Source organism: Balaenoptera borealis, assembly GCF_965194805.1.
Source record: "Balaenoptera borealis genome assembly, chromosome: 15".
Classification (NCBI taxonomy): domain Eukaryota; kingdom Metazoa; phylum Chordata; class Mammalia; order Artiodactyla; family Balaenopteridae; genus Balaenoptera; species Balaenoptera borealis.
The window spans coordinates 34,387,455-34,409,932 of NC_138871.1; the positions used below are offsets into that span (position 1 = coordinate 34,387,455).

General features: G+C 34.6%; 1 protein-coding gene across 9 annotated transcripts in view; it reads right to left on the bottom strand.

Moving 5' to 3' along the window:
• ETAA1 (ETAA1 activator of ATR kinase) overlaps nucleotides 1-22,478 on the bottom strand; it is an 83,871-nt gene that overhangs the window by 48,004 nt on the left and 13,389 nt on the right. For 4 of the 9 annotated variants that reach the window (XR_014234637.1, XR_014234638.1, XR_014234639.1 and 1 more), the window contains exon 6: nucleotides 19,347-20,623. Coding sequence is in view for 1 of the 9 variants with exons in the window: in XM_082356306.1 (XP_082212432.1) it covers nucleotides 20,496-20,623 (128 nt within the window). In the remaining 8 variants the exon portion in view is untranslated. Of the gene's footprint in view, nucleotides 1-813; nucleotides 18,520-19,346; nucleotides 20,624-22,478 lie in introns of those variants that run through there. The other 5 variants (XR_014234641.1, XR_014234642.1, XR_014234643.1 and 2 more) reach the window with 5 other exon arrangements.

A 22,478-nucleotide genomic window follows, 5' to 3' on the forward strand; every position in this document is an offset into this window, starting at 1 on the left:
CTCCCAGTCCTTGGCAACCACCATTCTACTTTCTGTCTCTATTGTTTTGTTAAAAATTGAAATATAGTTGACGGACCATATTATGTTAGTTTCAGTTACGTTAGTTACATAATGATTTGACATCTGCATACATTATGATCACAATGATAAGTCTAGTAACCATGTGTCCCCATACAAACTTACTACAATATTAGTGACCATATTCCTTATGCTGTGTATTACATCCCCGTGACTTATTTATTACATAACTGGAAGTTTGTACCTCCTAATCCCCTTCACCTATTTCACCCACCCCCTCACCCTTCTTTCTTCTGGCAAACACCTATTTGTTTTCTGTATCTATGTGTCTGTTTTTGTTTGTTTTGGTTTTTATATTGGATGTGGAATCACACATGAGTGAAAGTTCAATATATTTTTCTCTGTCTGACTTATTTTACTTAGCACAATATCCCACAGATCCATACATGTTGTCACAAATGGCAAGATTTCATTTTTGTGGGCTAATATTCCATTGTGTGTGTGTGTGCATATATATGTGTGTATACACATATATACACACAGTAGAATATATATATATATATATATATATATATATATATATATATATATATAAATATTCTATATCTATAGAGATACCACATTGTCTTTACCCGTTCATGTATTGATGGGCACTTAGGTTGCTCCCATATCTAGGCTATTGTAAAAAAATACTGCAATGAACATTGGAGTGCATATACCTTTTTGAATTAGTGTTTTTATTTTCTTTCAATAAACACCCAGGAGTGAAATTGCCAAATTGTGTGGTAGTTCTAGTTTTAATTTTTGGGGGAGTCTCCATACTGTTTTCCATAGTGGCTACACCAATTTACATTCTCACCCATAGTGCATGAGGGTTCCCTTTTCTCCACATCCTTGCCAACATTTGTTATTTGTGGTCTTTTTGATGTCTGCCATTCTGACAGGTATGAGGTGATATCTCATTGTGGTTTTGATTTGCATTTCTCTGATGATTAATGATGTTGAGCATCTTTTCATGTGTCCCTTGGCCATCTATACATCTTCTTTGGAAAAATGTCTATTCAGGTCCTCCACCCATTTTTTAAATCAGGTCCTTTGTTTTTTTGATGTTGAATGTATGAGTTCTTTATATATTTTGGATATTAATCCCTTATCAGATATATTGTTTACAAATATCTTCTCTCCTTCAGTAGGCTGACTTTTCATTATGTTGACAGTTTCCTTCACTGTGCAAAAGCTTTTTAGTTTGATGTAGTCCCATTTGTTTACTTTGGTTTTGTTTCCTTTGTTTGCAGAGACATATCAAAAAAAAATATTGCTAAGACTAATGTCAAAGGGTGTACTGCCTATGTTTTCTTTTAGGAGTTCTATTATTTCAGGCCTTACATTTAAGTCTTTAATCCATTTTGAGTTTATTTTTGTATACGGCGAGAGGAAGTAATCCAGTTTGATTCTTTTGCATGTAGCTGTCCAGTTTTCCCAATACCATTTATTAAAGACATTGTCTTTTCCTCATTGTCTATTCTTACCTCCTTTGTTGTAGATTGACCATATAAGTGTGGGTTTATTTTGGGGTTCTCTGTTCTGTTCCAATGATCTTTGTGTCTGTTTCCATGTCAGTATCATACTGTTTTGATTACTGTAGCTTCATAGTATAGTTTGCAATCAGGGCTGTCTCAATGATTTTGACTAATCTAAGTATTTCATATAACGGAATCATACAGTATTTGTCTTTTTGTGACTTGTTTCACTTAGCATAATGATCTTCAGGATCATTCATGTTGAAGCATATGTCAGAATTTCCTTCCTTTTTGAGGCTGGATAATACTCCATTGTATGTATATAGAGCACATTTTGCTTATCCATTCACCCATTGATGGACACCTGGGTTGCTTCCATGTTTTAGCTATTGTGAATAATTCTGCTACGAACATGAGTGTACAGATACAACTAATTTTATTTTTAAGAAACAGCTTTGAGGTATAATTGGCATACAGTAAACTGCACATACTTAAATTGTATAATTTAACCAGTTTTGAAGTATAATACATATACAGTCATGACAAGGTCAACAAAATCAAATAGTAAACATATTCATCATCCCCCAAAATTCTCTTTTTAATCCCTTCCATCCATTCTTCTCTGATCTCATCCCCAAGCAATTACTATCTGCTTTCTGCCACAATATGGTAGTTTTCTTTTACTAGAGTTTCATATAAATCATAAAACTGTTTTCTAAATGGTTTTTATCAGTTTACATTGCCATCAGAAGCATATGAGAGTTCCAGTCTCTCCAGATGTTACCAATACTTGACATAGTGTTTTTAATTTTAATCATTCTGATATGTGTATGGTGGTATCTCACTAAAGTTTTAATTTTCATTTCCCTAATGACTGTTGATGATAATCTTTTCATGTGCTTATATGCCATCTGTATATCTTGATGAATTAGCTGTTCAAATCTTTGCTCTCCCCTCCCTTTTTTATTGAGTTTTTTTTTAAGGTTGAGTTCTTAGAGTAATTTATATATTCTGGATACAAGTCCTTAATCAGTATGTGATTTGCAAAGATTTTTCTCCTAGTCGTGGGTTGTCCTTTTTTCTTTTTCTTTTTTGATGGTATTTTTTGAAGCACAAAATTTTAAAATTTTGATGTACATTATCTATTTTTTCTTTGTCATGTGATTTTTGTGCCATACCTAAGAAACTATTACCTCAAGATTCACTCCTATGTTTTCTTCTAAAAGTTTTATAGTTTTAGCTCTTACATTTAGGTTGGTGATCCATTCTGAGTAATTTTTTTATATGGTGTGAGGTAGTAGTCAAATTTAATTCTTTTGCATGTCAATATTCAGTTGTCCTAGCATCATCTGATTATTCTTTCCCCATTAAATAGTATTTTCCCCCTTGATGAAAATATTAACAGTGTCTTTTGAAGAGCAGAAGTACCTTAATTTTGATAAATTCCTATTTATCAATTTGTTCTTTTATGGATTGTTTTTGGTGTCATATCTAAAACAACTTTGGGTAATCCAAGGTCACACAGTTTCTTCTGTTTTCTTATAGGAGGTTTATAGTTCTAAGTTTTATATTTAGGTTTATGATGCATTTTAAACTAATTTTTGTATAGCATGAGGTATGAATTGAAAGTGGGTTTTTTTTTTGGCATATGTTCAATTGTTACAGCATAATTTATTGAAGATTATTCTTTCTCTACTGAGTTCCTTTTGTACCTTTGTCAAAATTCAATTTTCCACATAAGTGTGAGTCTACTTACAAACTATCTATTCTATTTTATTGGTCTATTTGTCTATCTTTAGGCCACTACCACACTGTCTTGATTTCTGTAGCTTTATTTACAAATCTTGAAATCAGGTAATGCGAGTGTTCCAATTTTATTCTTTTACAAGGTCGCTTTTGGCAGTTCTAGGTCCTTTGCATTTCCATATGAATTTTAAAGTCAGTTTCTACAAAAAAATTGGCTGTTGATATGATTGGGTTTGTGTTGATATCATAATATTATGATTGGGATTAATCTATAGCTTACTTTGGGGAGAACTGTCTTCTGAATCATGAACATGGTACATCTATCTCTTCATTTATTTAGGTCTTTAATTTCTTTTAGCCATTTTTTAAAATAGTTTTCAGTGTACAGGTCTTTCGTATCTTTTGTTAGATTTATCCCTAAGTACTTCACATTTTTAAAAGCATTTGTGAATAATATTTTTAACTTTCAATTTCATTTGTTGCTAGTATATAGAAATGTAATCTACTTTTGCATATTGATGTTATATCCTGTTATATAGGATATATATATCCTATATAATGTTTGGTAAACATTAATTCTAGCAGCATTTTTTTTTTTTTTTTTGTAGATTACATTGACTTTCTGAATAGATGATCATATTTTCTGCAAATAAAAAGTTATATATCTTCTTCTCAATCTTGGTGATTTTCATTTCTTTCTCTTGCCTTAATAAGAACCTCCAGTACAACACTGAATAGACATGGTAAAAGGAGACATTTTTTATTCCCAATCTTAGCAGAAAAACATTCAGATTTTCACCATTATCATGTTATACTTTTTTGTAGATGCCCTTAATCAGGTTGAGTAAACTTCCTTCCAATTTATTCATCATATTATTTTTCTTTTACAGTTGTTAATATAGTGAATTTCATTGTTTGCTTTCAAATGCTGAACCAACCCTGCATTCTTGGGGTAAATGCCATTTGGTCATGATGCATCATTCTTTTTACATAATGTTGGATTTGCTTTGCTAAAATTTTGTTTAGAATTTTTGTAATTATGTTCATTAAATATATTGGTCTTTAGTTTTCTATTATTGTCTTCTTCAAGTTTTAATATTTGGATAATGCTCACCTCATAGAATGAGTTGGGAAACAGTCCATCCTCTTCAGTTCTCTGGAAGAGTTTGTGTAGAATTGGTCTTATTTTTGTCCTGAATGTTTGGTAAAATATAGTAGTGAAGCCAACTGGCCTGGAGTTTTCTTAAAGAAAGAAACCTTTCTCTAAGGTTTTAAACTACAATATCAATTTAATAAATATAGAGCTGTTGGGTTATCTATTTCTTCTTAAATGAGCTTTGGTAATTTGTGACTTCTAAGGAATTTGTCCATTTCATCTATGCTGTCAAATCTATTGGCATAAAGTTGTTCATAATATTCCCTTATCATCCTTTTACTACCAGTAGAATCTGTAGTTACATCACCTCTCATTCCTGATATTGGTAATTTGTGTCCTCTCTTTTCTCTGATCAGTTTTACTAAAAATCTATCAATTTTATTGATCTTCTCAAAGAACTGATTTTTTTATTTCATTTTCTCTAGCTTTTTTTTTTATATTTTATTGAATCTGCTTTGGTCTTTATTTCCTTTATTCTGCTTATTTTGGTTTTAATTTGCTTTTCTTTTTCTAGTCTCTCAGGCAGGAGGCTGAGGTAATTGATTTGAAACCTTTCTTGTTTTTTAACATGTTTAGCATCCCTAAGTACTTCTTTAGCAGCATATCATATTGTATGTTGGTTTTCATTTTCATTCATTTCAAAATGTTTTATAATCCACCCCCCTTTTTTAAGTTATTGGGTGATTTAGAGACATGTTTCCAAATATTTGAGGATTTTCTAGGGATCCTTTTGTAATTTACTTCTAATTTAATTCTATTAATATCAGAGATACTAATACTTTGACTAGAATACTTTTAAACTGAGACTTATATGGTCCAGAATATGTCATATCCTGATACGTTGTGCATGTGTTCATGAGAATGTGTATTCTACTATTATTGGGTGTGGAGTGTTCCATAAACATTAATCAGGTCAACTTGGTTGATAGTTTTGCTTAAGTCTATTCCATTCTTGCCCATTTTTCTATTGATTCTGTCAATTAATGAGGGGGTATTCAAATCTCAGACAGTAATTGTGGATTTATCCATTTCTCCTTGCAGTTCTATCAGTTTCTATTCCATGAGTTTTAAAGCTGTTACTAGGTCCACAAACATTTGGGATAGGTATGTCTTCTTGATTGATCACTTTTTATTATGACATGACCTTCATCAATGGTAATGTTCTTTGCTATAAAATTTTCTTTGATATTAATATAGCTAGTCAAGATTTCTTTTTTTACATTATTACATCACCTGTTTATTTTCACTATTTTTATTATTATTATTTAATTTTTAAAAATTTATTTATTTTTGGCTGTGTTGGGTCTTTGTTTCTGTGTGAGGGCTTTCTCTAGTTGTGGCAAGCGGGGGCCACTCTTCATCAGGGTGTGCGGGCCTCTCACTATTGTGGCCTCTCTTGTTGCAGAGCACAGGCTCCAGATGCGCAGGCTCAGTAATTGTGGCTCACGGACCCAGTTGCTCCGTGGCATGTGGGATATTCCAAGACGAGGGCTCGAACCTGTGTCCCCTGCATTGGCAGGCAGATTCTCAACCACTGCGCCACCAGAGAAGCCCAAGATTTCTTTTCACTAGTGTTAGCATAATAAAAATGTGCCATCTTTTTTACATTTAACCTATTTGTGTCACTATATTCATTTAAATGTATTTCTTGTAGGGAGCATAGAGTTGTGTCTTTTTTTTTTTTTTTTAATCCAATCTGACCATCTCTGCCTTTTAATTAGTGTTTAGGCAATTTACATTTTACGTGATTATTAATATGGTTAGATTTCAGTTTGTCATAATGCTATTACATTATGCATTGTTCCATGTCTTTTCTACTTTTTCTGCCTTTAGTTTTTTTTTTTTAACTATTCCATTTTATCTTCTGTGTTGACTTCACTTTGTTATTTTAATAATTGCTTTAAGGTTTATAGTATACATCTTTATCACAGTTTACCTTCATGTGATACTATACCACTTCACGTACGGTATAAGAACTATACCACAGTATATAGGCAGTTGATGCTTTGCACATAATGCAGGACCATAACAATGACTGTGAATGTTGAAACCCATGGAAAGCAATCTTAATAATCAATGGGAAAATTTACAATTGTCTCATGACCTCCAAAAATGTTTATTAAAAAACTAAAAGATCTCAGTGTTAGTTGTAAACATCTACGAAAATTTTAAAAATAGAAAAAAATTGTTTTTAGTACACTATAATTAAAAGCATAGAAAATGTGTTTGTTTTCTTCCTCTCACATAGGTTATGAGGATCTTTTCTATGCCTTGGTGAATTATCTTACTGCTTCTAAATTTGAATGATTAACTTCTGACGTTTTAAACTTTGTACTTTTAATGTTATAAGATGGCCCTGAGAGTTCCCATAATACAAAGTTGGGTTTTTTTTTGTTTTTTGGCCAGCATCACTTCCTCAGGGACATCTTCATTCTTTTAATCATGTTAATTTCTCTTAATTTATGTTAAGCTTGCCTTCATTCTGTGTTTCTGGCTGCATATTTGGGAACTCCTGAAAGGTGGTAGTGCCAACTTTCCCATGAACAGATATTTATTCTATAACTCAATTTACATTTGATTTGAATTTCACTTCCAATATTATTTTTTATTTGCTGCATTTTCATCTTTGTTGGTTAATTTCTTTCAATTACCCATTTTTGTAAAATGTCACATGGGCTATCACTAGGACACAAGGAGGCAAAACTACAAGCACTGCTGATCACATACGAACCGAATCCCGTGCGTGGTGACAAATCACTAACATACTTTGAAAGATAGGTCACGCATCATGATCCACATCTGCTATTTAAGTAGTGATATGTGGACTAAGCTAACTGTAAAGTTTGGACTTTTATGAAAGTATTCACAGCAAATATACTGTGTTCACAAAAATTTGAACTGTGTTGTTAGGGAATTGGTGTCATCTAACTGAACCCCATATATGTCAAAAATGTGCAAAACTAGGGCTGCCTAATCTTTCTTTTTTCTCCTGGCCTTTATACTATTGTCATATTTTAATTTTTACACATTAAAAAACCCTCAACACTGTTATTTTTAAGTAATTATCTTTTAAAGAGATTTAAATAAAATTTAAAAATTCTTATATATTAACCCATGTGTTTATCACTTCCAGTGTTCATCATTCCTTCATGTAAATCCATATTTTCATCTAATATCATTTTGTCTGCCTGAAAGACTTCAGTATTTCTTGTAGTGAATGCAGTGATGCATTCTTTCAGGCTTTTTATGTCTGAAAACTTAGTCTCATCTTTGTTTTTGAAAGACATTTTGCTAGTTATATAATTCTATATACACTTTAAAAAAAATGTTAGTACTTTAAACGTGTTTCTCCATTGTTCTCAGATTGTTTCTGATGAGAATTCTGAGGTTGTACTCATCTTTGGTCCCTGCTCTTTTTCTTCCTTAAGCTGCTTTTATGATTTTACACTGGTTATGTAGTTTGGTATAGTTTTCTTCATATTTCTTGTGCTTGGGGTTCACTGAATTCTTAGATTTGTGGGTTAATAGTTTTCAAAAGGTTTGAAATTTTTTAGGCCATGATTTACTCAAATATTTTTTTATACTCTCCACCCCTCCCTCCTGCAGGGACTTTAATCAACCATATACCAGGCTACTTGAAGTTGTTCCACAATTCACTCATTTTTTTTTTTTTTTCTTCCATTTCATTTTGGATAGTTCCTATTGATATGTCAAGTTCACTAATCTTTTCTTCTGCAATGTCTAATTTGCCATTCATCCCACCTAGTGTATTTTTCACCTCGGAAATTATAGTTTTCAACTCTAGAAGTTTGATTTCGGTCTTTTTAATACCCTCCAAAATTTCTAAACTTTTTGTACATAACAATTTTAACTTTTTAATATCCTTACCTGCTAATTCTAACATCTGTATAAGACCTAGGCTAGTTTCAATTGATTATTCTCCTTCTTATGGGTTGTGTTTTCTTGCTTCTTTCCATGCCTACTGATCTTTAATAGATGACAGCCATTGTGAATTTTATCTCATAGATGTTGGGCATTTTTGTATTTCTATAAAAGTATTGCTATAAATACTTTTGAGCTTTGTTCTGGGACACAGTTGTTACTTGAGAATAGTTTGATCCTTTTGAATCTTAGTTTTATGATTTGTTGGGGTGGAGCCAGAGCAGTGCAGTCTAGGGCTAATTATTCCCTACTAATGAGGCAAGTACTACCCAGTAAACAGTGGCTGCTAAGAATGGGCATTGTTACTAGACCCACATGAGCCCTCTAACCCTTTCAGATGGCTCTTTCTCCAGCCTGCTTCCTCACATACACATGCTGATCTGGACTGCATTTAATTCTCAAAGGGACCACCTACAGATATATGGAGATCTGTGTTCTCTCCTCATTGGTTCTCTGCCCTGTGAACTCTAGCTATCTTGGTTTTCCTAGACTCTTAGCTCCATTTCCTCAACGCAAGGAGTCTACTTGGCTCTTCCTCCATTCTGCTTCCTTGCCTCATGACCTGGAAGTTCCCTCAAGTCAGTAAGCTGGGAAAATTGTAAGGCTCCATTTGTTTGTTTGCCAATTTTCCTCACTGTCTGAGGCCTAGTGTCTTGAAGTTCACTTTTCCATGTAGTTTCTGTTTTTTATTTGGTTGTTTCAGCAGGAAGGAACATGCAGTCCTTGTTCTCCATCATGGCTAGAAACAGAAATTACACCTAACTTTTAAGAAACTACTTCTCAAGTTTTTGTGTAATATCAAAAGAGAGTATCTACAATGACATGAAAAGATTATTTCAGTGCTTCTTTGCCCAACTACATATTTGTGTGATATGGGACTTTGTTCATATACTTCAACCATAACAACGTATTATAACAAATTAAATGCAGAATACCACTATTCTATATAGTGTGTACCTAACCAGAAACCTTAATTTTACTACCTGGATCAGAGTTTTACTAGAAGCTTGGAGTATGCCATTACATCTTGGCAATTAAGTTTTCCCCAGTAGATTTAAAGCCAGAACACCCAGAAGTTACTAAAATAGTGAAGTAAAATGAAGACATTTAAAATAGCTATACATTTTATGAATTTCTCTATTCTTTTGTTTAACAGTTGCGTGAAAAAAAAAAAGTGACCTCTGTGTTTCATATAATCAATACCAACCCACCCGCTCGCATACACATAAAGTACTGGAGTCATCTGTAATAGCAATCGAGATTGGAAGAAAATTCTCCTGTGCTATAAAATTAAGCTATAGAATTTTAGTGAGTTTTTTGGCACACATGCTTGAAATGCTACAATTCTTTCTGTGCATACAGATAATTTCCACAAACCACTGGTTTTTATGAATAGTTTCCATGAATGACAGTGGTTAAGATAATATTTGGAATAACACTGCTTGAATGCAAACTCCAGCTCCAACATCTTTCTAATTGTGTGACCTTGAGAAAGTCACTTAATGTGCTTACTTCAGTTTCTCTATTTGTCAAATGGTGGTAAAAAGTGTTATTTACATGGTCTTTAGTTAAATGTGAATTTCTTAAAACTACGCATGGTAAATAAAACATTTAGCAACTGTTATGTAAGTTTAGTAATTATAATTTCTTCTCAACCCTGTTGGCTTTAGCCAATGGACTTTAAAAATATACACACAGAAATCTACCCCTAATGTACTCATTTATGAAGTCTAAGGGAAAGCATAAAGACATAAGTTTGTTGTTTTGTTCTTGAGTCCCACAAGTGATTCTGATCACTACACCCCAGCAAAAAATGAAAACCATGCTCATATTCTACATAAATTATCACTTATAAGAATCAGTGTTAAATTGTTTCTAGAAACATTTTTCAACTCTAAAGTTCAGGGAATCAGACTCAAAATGCTTCAAGCCAGGCAAGGCAGACTCTCTGCCACCAGAATCTATTTAAATTCATCTGACATTTAATAAGTAACCACTGAATATCAGCATTGGATAGACAGAGATGAGTAAGGTGCCTCTGTTCTCAGGAACTTAAAAATTAGTGATAACACAGTATAATGATATAAGCAGTGTTTCCCAAGGCGTGGTACATGCATGCATACCACTGTCTGTAATAAGCAATCCAAGTTTTCCTGGGATCAGAATTGACTGTTTGCAGCAAGAAAGAGTAATGATAGGCTCTATTCTGTAGGCTTTCCTGCAATAATGGCATTATTATCATCAGTTTATCTGCAGCCAACCTTTAGATGTATGAACAGCAGCAGAGCTTGAGATGGAATAGAACTGCCAGACCTACCAGCTGCTGTCCCTTCCTGTTTGAAAACAGATTCCCTAGAGATTGGAAAAAGCCAAGCTAGACACACTATCTAAGCAGTCCTCTGTGTTCATTAATGGGCTACTCAACCCCTACTGTTTCCAACAACAGCTAAAAAAGAGGAATCAGACGGGCAACCCGAGGAAACAAGATGGTGGAGTAGAAGGATGTGCTGTCACTCCCTCTTGCGAGAACACCAGAATCACAACTAGCTGTTGCACAATCATCAACAGGAAGACACTGGAACTCACCAAAAAAGATACCCCACATCCAAAGACAAAGGAGAAGCCACAATGAGACGATAGGAGGGGCTCAATCACAGTAAAATCAAATCCCATAACTGTTGGGTGGGTGACTCACAGACTGGAGAACACTTATACCACAGAAGTCCACCCACTGCAGTGAAGGTTCTGAGACCCATGTCAGGCTTCCCAACCTGGGGGGTGCGGCAACAGGAGAAGGAATTCCTAGAGAATCAGACTTTGAAGCCTAGGGGGAATTGAGTGCAGGACTTTGACAGGACTGGGGGAAAAAGAGACTCCACTCTTGGAGGGCACACAAAGTAGTGTGCGCATCGGAACCAAGGGGAAGGAGCAGTGACCCCAGTGGAGACGGAACCAGACCTACCTGCTAGTGTTGGAGGGTCTCCTGTGGAGGCGGGGGGTGGCTGTGGCTCACCTTGGGGAGAAGGACACTGACAGCAGAAGTTCTGGGAAGTACTCCTTGGCATGAGCCCTCCCAGAGTCTGTCATTAGCCCCACCAAAGAGCCCAGGTAGGCTCCAGTGTTGGGTTGCCTCAGGCAAAACAACCAACAGGGAGGGAACCCAGCCCCACCCATCAGCAGTCAAGTGGATTAAAGTTTTACTGAGCTCCGCCCACCAGCCCAACAGTCAGCTCTACCCACCACCAGTCCCTCCCATCAGGAAACTTGCATAAGCCTCTTAGATAGCCTCATCCACCACAGGGCAGACAGCAGAAGCAAGAAGAATTACGATCCTGCAGACTGTGGAACAAAAACCACATTCACAGAAAGATAGACAAGATGAAAAGGCAGAGGGCTATGTACCAGATGAAGGAACAAGATAAAACCCCAGAAAAACAACTAAATGAAGTGGAGATAGGCAACCTTCCAGAAAAAGAATTCAGAATAATGACAGTGAAGATGATTCAGGACCTCGGAAAAAGAATGGAGGCAAAGATCGAGAAGATGCAAGAAATGTTTAACAAAGACCTAGAAGAATTAAAGAACAAATATAGATGAACAATATAATAACTGAAATGAAAACTACACTAGAAGGAATCAACAGCAGAATAACTGAGGCAGAAGAACGGACAAGTGACCTGGAAGACAGAATGGTGGAATTCACTGCTGCGGAACAGAATAAAAAAAAAAAGAATGAAAAGAAATGAAGACAGCCTAAGAAACCTCTGGGACAACAATGAACACAACAACATTCGCATTATAGGGGTACCAGAAGGAGAAGGGAGAGAGAAAGGACCAGAGAAAATATCTGAAGAGATTATAGTTGAAAACTTCCCTAACATGGGAAAGGAAATAGCCACCCAAGTCCAGTAAGCGCAGCAAGTCCCATACAGGATACATCCAAGGAGAAACACGCCGAGACACATAGTAATCAAATTGGCAAAAATTAAAGACAAAGAAAAATTACTGAAAGCAACAAGGGAAAAACGAAAAATAACATACAAGTGAACTCCCATAAGGTTGACAGCTGATTTCTCAGCAGAAACTCTACAAGCCAGAAGGTAGTGGCATGATATACTTAAAGTGATGAAAGGGAAGAACCTACAACCAAGATTACCTGGCAAGGATCTCATTCAGATTCGATGGAGAAATCAAAAGCTTTACAGACAAGCAAAAGCTAAGAGAAATCAGCACCACCAAACCACCTCCACAACAAATGCTAAAGGAACTTCTCTAAGTGGGAAACACAAGAGAAGAAAAGGATCTACAACAACAAACACAAAACAATTAAGAAAATGGTCATAAGAACATACATATCGATAATTACCTTAACGTGAATGGATTAAATGCACCAACGAAAAGACACAGGCTTGCTGAATGGATACAAAAACAAGACCAATATATATGCTGTCTGCAAGAGACCCACTTCAGACCTAGGGACACATACAGACTGAAAGTGAGGGGATGGAAAAAGATATTCCATGCAAATGGAAATCAAAAGAAAGCTGGAGTAGCTATACTCATATCAGATAAAATAGACTTTAAAATAAAGAATGTTACAAGAGACAAGGAAGGACACTACATAATGATCAGGGGATCAATCCAAGAAGAAGATATAACAATTTTAAATACATATGCACCCAACATAGGAGCACCTCAATACATAAGGCAACTGCTAACAGCTATAAAGAGGAAATCGACAGTAACACAGTAATAGTGGGGGACTTCAACACCTCACTTACACCAATGGACAGATCATCCAAAATGAAAATAAATAAGGAAACAGAAGCTCTAAATGACACAATAGACCAGATAGATTTAATTGATATCTATAGGACATTCCATCCAAAAATAGCAGATTACACTTTCTTCTCAAGTGCGTACAGAACATTCTCCAGGATGGATCACATCTTGGGTCACACATCAAGCCTCAGTAAATTTAAGAAAATTGAAATCATATCAAGCATCTTTTCTGACCACAACGCTATGAGATTAAAAATGAATTACAGGGGAAGAAACGTAAAAAACACAAACACATGGAAGCTAAACAATACGTTACTAAACAACCAAGAGATCACTGAAGAAATCAAAGAGGAAATCAAAAAATACCTAGACAAATGACAATGAAAACACGACAATCCACAACCTATGGGATACAGCAAAAGCAGTTCTAAGAGGGAAGTTTATAGCCATACAAGCCTACCTCAAGAAACAAGAAAAATCTCAAGTAAACAATCTAACCTTACACCTAAAGGAACTAGAGAAAGAAGAACAAACAAAACCCAAAGTTAGCAGAAGGAAAGAAACCATAAAGATCAGAGCAGAAATAAATGAAATGGAAACAAAGAAAACAATAGCAAAGATCAGTAAAACTAAAAGCTGGTTCTTTGAGAAGATAAACAGAATTGATAAACCATTAGCAGGACTCATCAAGAAAAAGAGGGAGAGGACTCAAATCAATAAAATTAAAATGAAAAAGGAGAAGTTACAACAGACACCACAGAAATACAAAGCATCCTAAGAGACTACTACAAGCAACTCTATGCCAATAAAATGGACAACCTGGAGGAAATGGACAAATTCTTAGAAAGGTATAACCTTCCAAGATGGAACCAGGAAGAAACGGAAAATATGAACAGACCAATCACAAGTAATGAAATTGAAATTGTGATTAAAAATCTTCCAACAAACAGAAGTCCAGGACCAGATGGCTTCACAGGTGAATTCTACCAAACATTTAGAGAAGAGCTAACACCCATCCTTCTCAAACTCTTCCAAAAAATTGCAGAGGAAGGAACACTCCCAAACTCATTCTATGAGGCCACCATCACCCTGATACCAAAACCAGACAAAGATACTACAAAAAAAGAAAATTACAGACCAATATCACTGATGAGAATAGATGCAAAAATCCTCAACAAAATAGTAGCAAACAGAACCCAACAACACATTAAAAGGATCATACACCATGATCAAGTGGGATTTATCACAGGGATGCAAGGATTCTTCAATATATGCAAATCAATCAATGTGATACACCATATTAACAAACTGAAGAGAAACCATATGATCATCTCAATAGATGCAGAAAACTCTTTTGACAAAATTCAACACCCATTTATGATAAAAACTCTCCAGAAAGTGGGCATAGAGGGAACCTACCTCAACATAATAAAGGCCATATACGACAAACCCACAGCAAACATCATTCTCAATGGTGAAAAACTGAAAGCATTTCCTCTAAGATGAGGAACAAGACAAGGATGTCCACTCTCACCACTATTATTCAACATAGTTTTGGAAGTCCTAGCCACGGCAATCAGAGAAGAAAAAGAAATAAAAGGAATACAAATCAGAAAAGAAGAAGTAAAGCTGTCACTGTTTGCAGATGACATGATACTATACATCGAGAATCCTAAAAATGCCACCAGAAAACTACTAGAGCTAATCAATGAATTTGGTAAAGTTGCAGGATACAAAATTAATGCACAGAAATCTCTTGCATTCCTATACATTAATGATGAAAAATATGAAAGAGAAATTAAGGAAACACTCCCATTTACCACTGCAGTAAAAAGAATAAAATACCTAGGAATAAACCTACCTAGGGACACAAAAGACCTGTATGCAGAAAACTATAAGACACTGATGAAAGAAATTAAAGATGATACCAACAGATGGAGAGATATACCATGTTCTTAGATTGGAAGAATCAATATTGTGAAAATGACCATACTACCCAAAGCAATCTACAGATTCAATGCAATCCCTATCAAATTAACAATGGCATTTTTTACAGAACTATCACAAATCATCTTAAAATTTGTATGGAGACACAAAAGACCCCGAATAGCAAGAGCAGTCTTGAGGGAAAAAAACGGAGCTGGAGGAATCAGACTCCCTGACTTTACACTATACTACAAAGCTACAGTAATCAAGACAATATGGTACTGGCACAAAAACAGAAACAAAGATCAATGGAACAAGATAGAAAGCCCAGAGATAAACCCACGCACCTATGGTCAACTAATCTATGACAAAGGAGGCAAAGATATACAATGGAGAAAAGACTGTCTCCTCAATAAGTGGTGCTGGGAAAACTGGACAGCGCCACGTAAAAGAATGAAATTAGAACACTCCCTAACACCATACACCAAAATAAACTCAAAATGGATTCGAGAGCTAAATATCAGACTGGACACTATAAAACTCTTAGAGGAAAACCTAGGAAGAACACTCTTTGACATAAGTCACAGCAATATCTCTTTTGATCCACCTCCTAGAGTAATGGAAACAAAAACAAAAATAAACAAATAGGACCTAATGAAACTTCAAAGCTTTTCCACAGCAAAAGAAACCATAAACAAGACGAAAAGACAACCCTCAGAATGGGAGAAAATATTTGCAAACAAAGCAACAGACAAAGGATTAATCTCCAAAATATATAAACAGCTCATGCAGCTCAATATTAAAGAAACAAACCACCCAATCCAAAAATGGGCAGAAGACCTAAATAGACATTTCTCCAAAGAAGACATACAGATGGCCAAGAAGCACATGAAAAGCTGCTCAACATCACTAATTATTAGAGAAATGCAAATCAAAACTACAGTGAGGTATCACCTCACACCAGTTAGAATGGGCATCATCAGAAAATCTACAAACAACAAATTGCTGGAGAGGGTGTGGAGAAGAGGGAACCCTCTTGCACTGTTGGTGGGAATGTAAACTGATACAGCCACTATGGAGAACAGTATGGAGGTTCCTTAAAAAACTAAAAATAGAATTACCATATGATCCAGCAATCCCACTGCTGGGCATATACCCAGAGAAAACCATAATTCAAAAAGACACATGCGGGGCTTCCCTGGTGGCGCAGTGGTTGAGAATCTGCCTGCTAATGCAGGGGACACGGGTTCGCGCCCTGGTCTGGGAAGATTCCACATGCCGCGGAGCAACTAGGTCCGTGAGCCACAACTACTGAGCCTGCGCGTCTGGAGCCTGTGCTCCACAACAAGAGAGGCCACAATAGTGAGAGGCCCGCGCACCGCAATGAAGAGTGGCCCCCGCTTGCCGCAACTAGAGAAAGCCCTAGCACAGAAACGAAGACCCAACATAGCAATCAATCAATCAATCAATCAATCAATCAATCTTTAAAAAAAAAAAAAAAGACACATGCACCCCGATGTTCACTGCAGCACTATTTATAATAGCTAGGTCATGGAAGCAACCTAAATGCCCATCGACAGATGAATGGATAAAGAAGACGTGGTACATATATACAATGGAATATTACTCAGCCATAAAAAGGAACGAAACTGAGTCATTTGTTGAGATGTGGATGGATCTAGAGACTGTCATACAGAGTGAATTAAGTCAGAAAGAGAAAAACAAATATCGTATATTAACGCATGTATGTGGAACCTAGAAAAATGGTACAGATGAACCGGTTTGCAGGGCAGAAGTTGAGACACAGATGTAGAGAACAAATGTATGGCCACCAAGGGGGGAAAACTGCGGTGGGGTGGGGATGGTGGTGTGCTGAATTGGGCGATTGGGATTGACATGTATACACTGATGTGTATAAAATTGATGGCTAATAAGAACCTGCAGTATAAAAAACACAAAGAAACAAAAGAAACAACTGATACTAAATTTTCTTTGGGTTATTTGTATGGAAATATGTTAATATAAATGTTTCAGACATTACATGAAATTTCTAAAAATCTTATATGTTCTGGTATAATGTTATAAGTCATAATTCTAGTTATTACTTTAAAATGTATATCCCAGAAATAACTATATTTCCTTGTCAATTGCATTATTATGAACTTGCATCAAGCCTTTAACCGTGGTCGTTTTTAAGTCTTTTGTCATTTACAGACAGTTCTGGGTGTACTCTGATGCTTTCGCAAAAATGTTCCTATAAAAGGGTTTCATCTTCAAGGAATTCATGGAAAAGACTCTGACAAGTACAGGTTTCTGGTAACTGACTATACTGCTGAACTGAATGAATAAGCATTTTCAGAACTCTGATGGAAAACTGATGAATTCATAAAAGTGCTAACAAAAGATCAAGATGAAAAAAAATTAATTACATGGGACTGAGTGACCTGATGAGGATGATTATAATTTTTGTGATTTTCTGTTTGAATAAAAAAAAAAAAAAAATTCCACAAGGACTCAGAGGCAAAAAATATACAAATCAATTTTCACTGCAAAGTAAAGGAGCTGTTACAGTGGTGGATTACTGGACTGAATGTCAATATTATGACATAGTATGAGTGTGTTTAGTGTTTGGTAATTGCAATCATTGTTGCTTTTGTTGTGGTCATCCATTTACAATGCTTGGTGTCAGTTTATTTAGCTCTTGTAAAAATACAGTGTGTGTGTGTGAAAAAAACAAAAAACAAAAAACAAAAACGGGCAACCCAACAGAAAAGTGTCTATACAAGCAACTCATAATTGAGGAAATTCAGATGGTATATAAACATATGAAAAAGGGCTCTATTTTGCTAGTAGTAGGGAAATTGTCAATTAAAACCAGAATAAGATGTTAGTACACAGCCAACAGATTGTCAAGCATTTTAAAGTGTGATGGAACTGTAAAAGGTGCACATTTATAGGAAACAGCTTGGCATTATCTAATGACATTAAGGATATGTACTTACTCTATGACACAGAGGTGTAAATACATGTCTGTCTGAGCCATCCCTCAGGATAGGCTGGCTGCAGTTTAATCCATGCCAGTGCAGGGATTTCCCTAAATAGTTCAGTTGCTGTATATATCCTGAACCCCAGTAATCTGACCATTGAAAGCCCACTTTTAACATTCACAAGCTAATAACAAGCACTAATTTTGCAACTGAAAAGACATTTTAAATGTTCATTATACAAATTAGCAAAGCCTCAAGTGTAGATCAGAGATAATATAGCTGAACAGCCAGAGTGAGGCCTTTCCGAACAAATGCTAGCTCACTGTCCTTGCCGTGGGAATTCTCAGTTAGAACAACTTGTTGTCCTAGGTGTCAATTAAAATCAACCCACCGATGTTGGTCAAAAGGTACATACTTTCAGTTATGAATAAATTCTGAGAATCTAAAAAAAAAAAAAAGAAAAGGAATCAGGATAGAAAAGGCAACTGTGAAGAGCGTGTTCAGGCTCAGATTTGCTGGGCCACTCTTCCACCCCCATCCCTAAGTACTATAAGTCAGCCTTTAAAGAGAAAAGGGGTCACTTTAAAGAAAACTGTTAAGTAAATAGTAGCATAGGCTGTATTGAGAATATGACAAAATTATGGAAGCGATTCAAAGAACTTTTAGAAATATTACTAGAATACATATACAACTGAATAACATATAAGGCATCATAGAATTGTCCAACAAAAGATATAAGACATAAGTACCACAATGATAAGAGAAAAGAAATCAATTCCAATAAGGATGGTCGGGTACAATTGTCACAGCAACTGAAATTTATTGGGCTGAGTCTTAATGATTGGACAGAATAGGCTAAAGCCATTCTAGAGAGATCAAGTGGTAGGCAGGGGGGAGCTTAAGCAAAAGTAGAGATATCCAAAGAGTAGTAAGAACACAGTGAAGCCAGTTTAGAAAAAGATAAATAGATTCTCAGCTCTTCATTTTCTTACATAGAAAAACTATCTATATTTATTTAGATACTTTTTTATATATTCTTAGGCAAATAATAAACATTACCTAGAATGTGTTACTCCACTGTTTATATGAAAATACAATTTTCAAAATTATGTATCTCTATAGAGCAATACCTTAAAATGCATTTAATTACTTTGATATTATCATAGCTCTAAGATACCTGAATAGTGGTGAACACCCTCATAGGTGTTTCACATTTATAAGTTTCGTCAGGTCTCCTAAAGCCATTTGGGATAAATAAAGCGTTCTTACCGTCCTTATGCCCTCAGCTAAGATTTTTACTTCTGGCTTCGCAAATTCCAAACAAGCAAAAGTTAAAAAGAGAGTAACAGAGAAGAACAAATTAGCAAAGTCAGTAAATTAATCAAGGGAAAATTACATAGTTATAGGAAAATTGAAAAAAGATTCTCATTTTTTATATCCTGGAATGGTTAATTCTTTAATACAAGAAACAATAAGCATTATTATCAGTCGCTTAATGTATTTTAGTTACTTTTTTTAAGTTTTATACTATAAAATAATTAATGCGCCCACAAACAAGTTATTTTAGGTACTAATTAATACTCTGAAGCAAATGGTACCATTTGCCTAGGTATCCACTAGAATGAAAGACATCATTCTAATCCTAGCACAGCTCCAACTTGCCTTCTGACTTTTGGAATAACAGTATTCATTTCTCACCTATACAGTGAAGAAGCCGGACCAGATGATATCTAAAGTTTCTGACAGTTCTAAATGTTACTGATGGTACACTACTTATATAGCTAATCCACATTCTTCTTTCAAAACTAAACTTCTTAAATCAGCATTTTCCCTAAAAATGGTGGGAAGTTTCCAAAATGTACTACATTTTAGAAAATTTTAAATTCACATCTATTACAAACTAGGAATTGAAAATAGTAATTTTCTTATGAAGTCCTTTATTTCCTACCAAACATGTTCCTAAGAATATGGAAGTATTAATTAAAATTCAGAAACGTATAAAAACCTTAAGGAACAGTTATTGAAAATAAAGCTATGAAGAAATAGTCTCTATTAGTAAGTTGAAGCTTTGTATTAGGAAAAGACTTATTACAATAAAAATTAAGTGGATTATCTATTTTTTGATGATCCTCTGCAATCACAGTATTTAAAAATAAAACTAGTTTCCTCTGTATGATTCTACTACATAATTGCTAACTTTCCTGAATTTCCAAAACTTACATGCAATTACTTTCACATACATCTCCAAGGAAAGGTTTCATTGACCATTGTAAACACTGATTTATTAAATAAAGTAGAAGTCCATGCTTTATAACTCAGCATTAAATTTCTCATAGAGAAATCAAGAAAAAATATTTCCTATCATAGATAGTTATCAACTGTCTTTGTTACCTCTGAAGTAACATTTCATTAAAGAAATCAAGTTAAGTGGGAGCTGTCTTTCTTTACAGATGATGCCTGTGCTTTGGCCATTCTTCGAACCAGTGCTTCTTGTCTTTTTCTCTGAATTTCTTCAGGAGAATACTTTCTATTTTTCTCTTCTTCCTCTAAAAACGAAACCAAATATAGGTATTAGCTTTACAGACTATATAGTTGTTCTGAATAAGTTTTTATTTTTACTTTTTTATTACCCAGATTTGCTACATTGGTTTCGTTATTAAACTATACTTCACTAAATATAAGACTACAAGTACAGATACAGTACAGTACAAGGCTCTAGGCCAAAATAAAATCAAGCACTGATCAATCTGTTTGATGCACTCTTTTCACAGTGAGATAAAATCCATTTGATTAAAACCTGTACATTTTGACTACCCAGCAAATAATTTTTGTAAACAATGACATCTAATTTATATAACCAATAAATGAATATATTTTAAAAACAAATTGGAATTTTAAATGTTATATAAATTGTAATAGAAAAGTAGTCAAAATATAATGCATTAAATTAGATACCAACACCTCAAAGAGTATATTTTTACTATAAGATATCCTATGTTAATATTCCTACTCCTACTTTTTTTCCTCTATAGAACTCCAAGATTTTCATTTCAGCTATCCAGGAAAAATATTTTGGAGTAATAGAGTGAAATCTGTCATGTCAATAAACATGTAACTCACTGTCAGATATTATATTTTTATTCAGAAGATATATTTTCTACAAACATTGGAAAACTATTTCAAGAAGCAGGGTAGCTGAATAAAATTTTCAATATGAATGTCTTTTAATATATAAAATATGAATCATTCTGATATATTCTTATGCAACACACTTTAGTGTATACTTCAGATATATACAATATATATACAAAAATAAACAATGTTTTAAATTAGATAAATGAAAATGAGAAAGTTCTATTTTAATAACACATCCAATTCTGCCTCTACCAAAATTCTGAGTTCTAATAAAATTAATTCCACAGTTAAGTCACTCTGGGCTAAAATATTAGATTATCTATATAATGCTATAAAAATCAAACTCTAAAATTAGCAAACCTATTTTCTCATTTAAATAATGTTTTAAAATCAAGCCCATCATCCTAATACATATTTAAGTGACCGTGTATTGGTAAAACTGTTTATGTTGTAAAATCTACCTTTCAGAGAAGTAAATAAGAATTTGCAGCACTGTCAGCAGAGAAATATTATTTACACTGACATCTAGACAGAGGTTCAGAATTTAGTTGTTATGACATTTCTCTTGTTAACTAAGGTATACATTTACTCAAAATATACCATCTGTCTCCCCTTCCTTCCTCAGTATAATCAGAAATGAGAGAAGGTGTTCAGGGTAAGAGACATATATCTCAAACTCCCTGGATGATTCTGTTGCCTTTTATTTTCTAAATCAATTATCTCACAGACTGTACCTATTTTTTCTTAGAGAATAATACTCAAATGTACTTTAAAATTTGCTTGACTAATTTATCTATTATTTTAGCCTGAAAGCTGAGAAACACAAGAAACTCAGAATACACACACACAATTTACATTCAGTTGACCATAAATTTGGAAGGAAAATAGGTTAATAATCCATGATGGCAGAAAAGAACATAGCTCCCTAAAACTGGCCTTACAGCTGGTTTTGTGATATTAATAAAGTCTCATTAGGCAAATTTGATTTCAACAGAGTCATTCATTTCTCCCATCAGCACTTCCTTTAACACAATCTGCAATAAAAACACATAGCAAGGTCTCAAACTATTGCGAGGTACAAAGCAAGAGTGGCTCTTTTTAATCTTAATCCCAAAGCAGGGGTCAGGAAACTTTTTTCTTCTGTAAAAAGCCAGAAAGTATGTTAACCTTTAAGAGGCATGTGATTTCTTGTTGCAACTGTTCAGTTCTGTCCTTGTAGCATGAAAACAGCAATGGACGATACATATAAGTAAATGATGTGGCTGT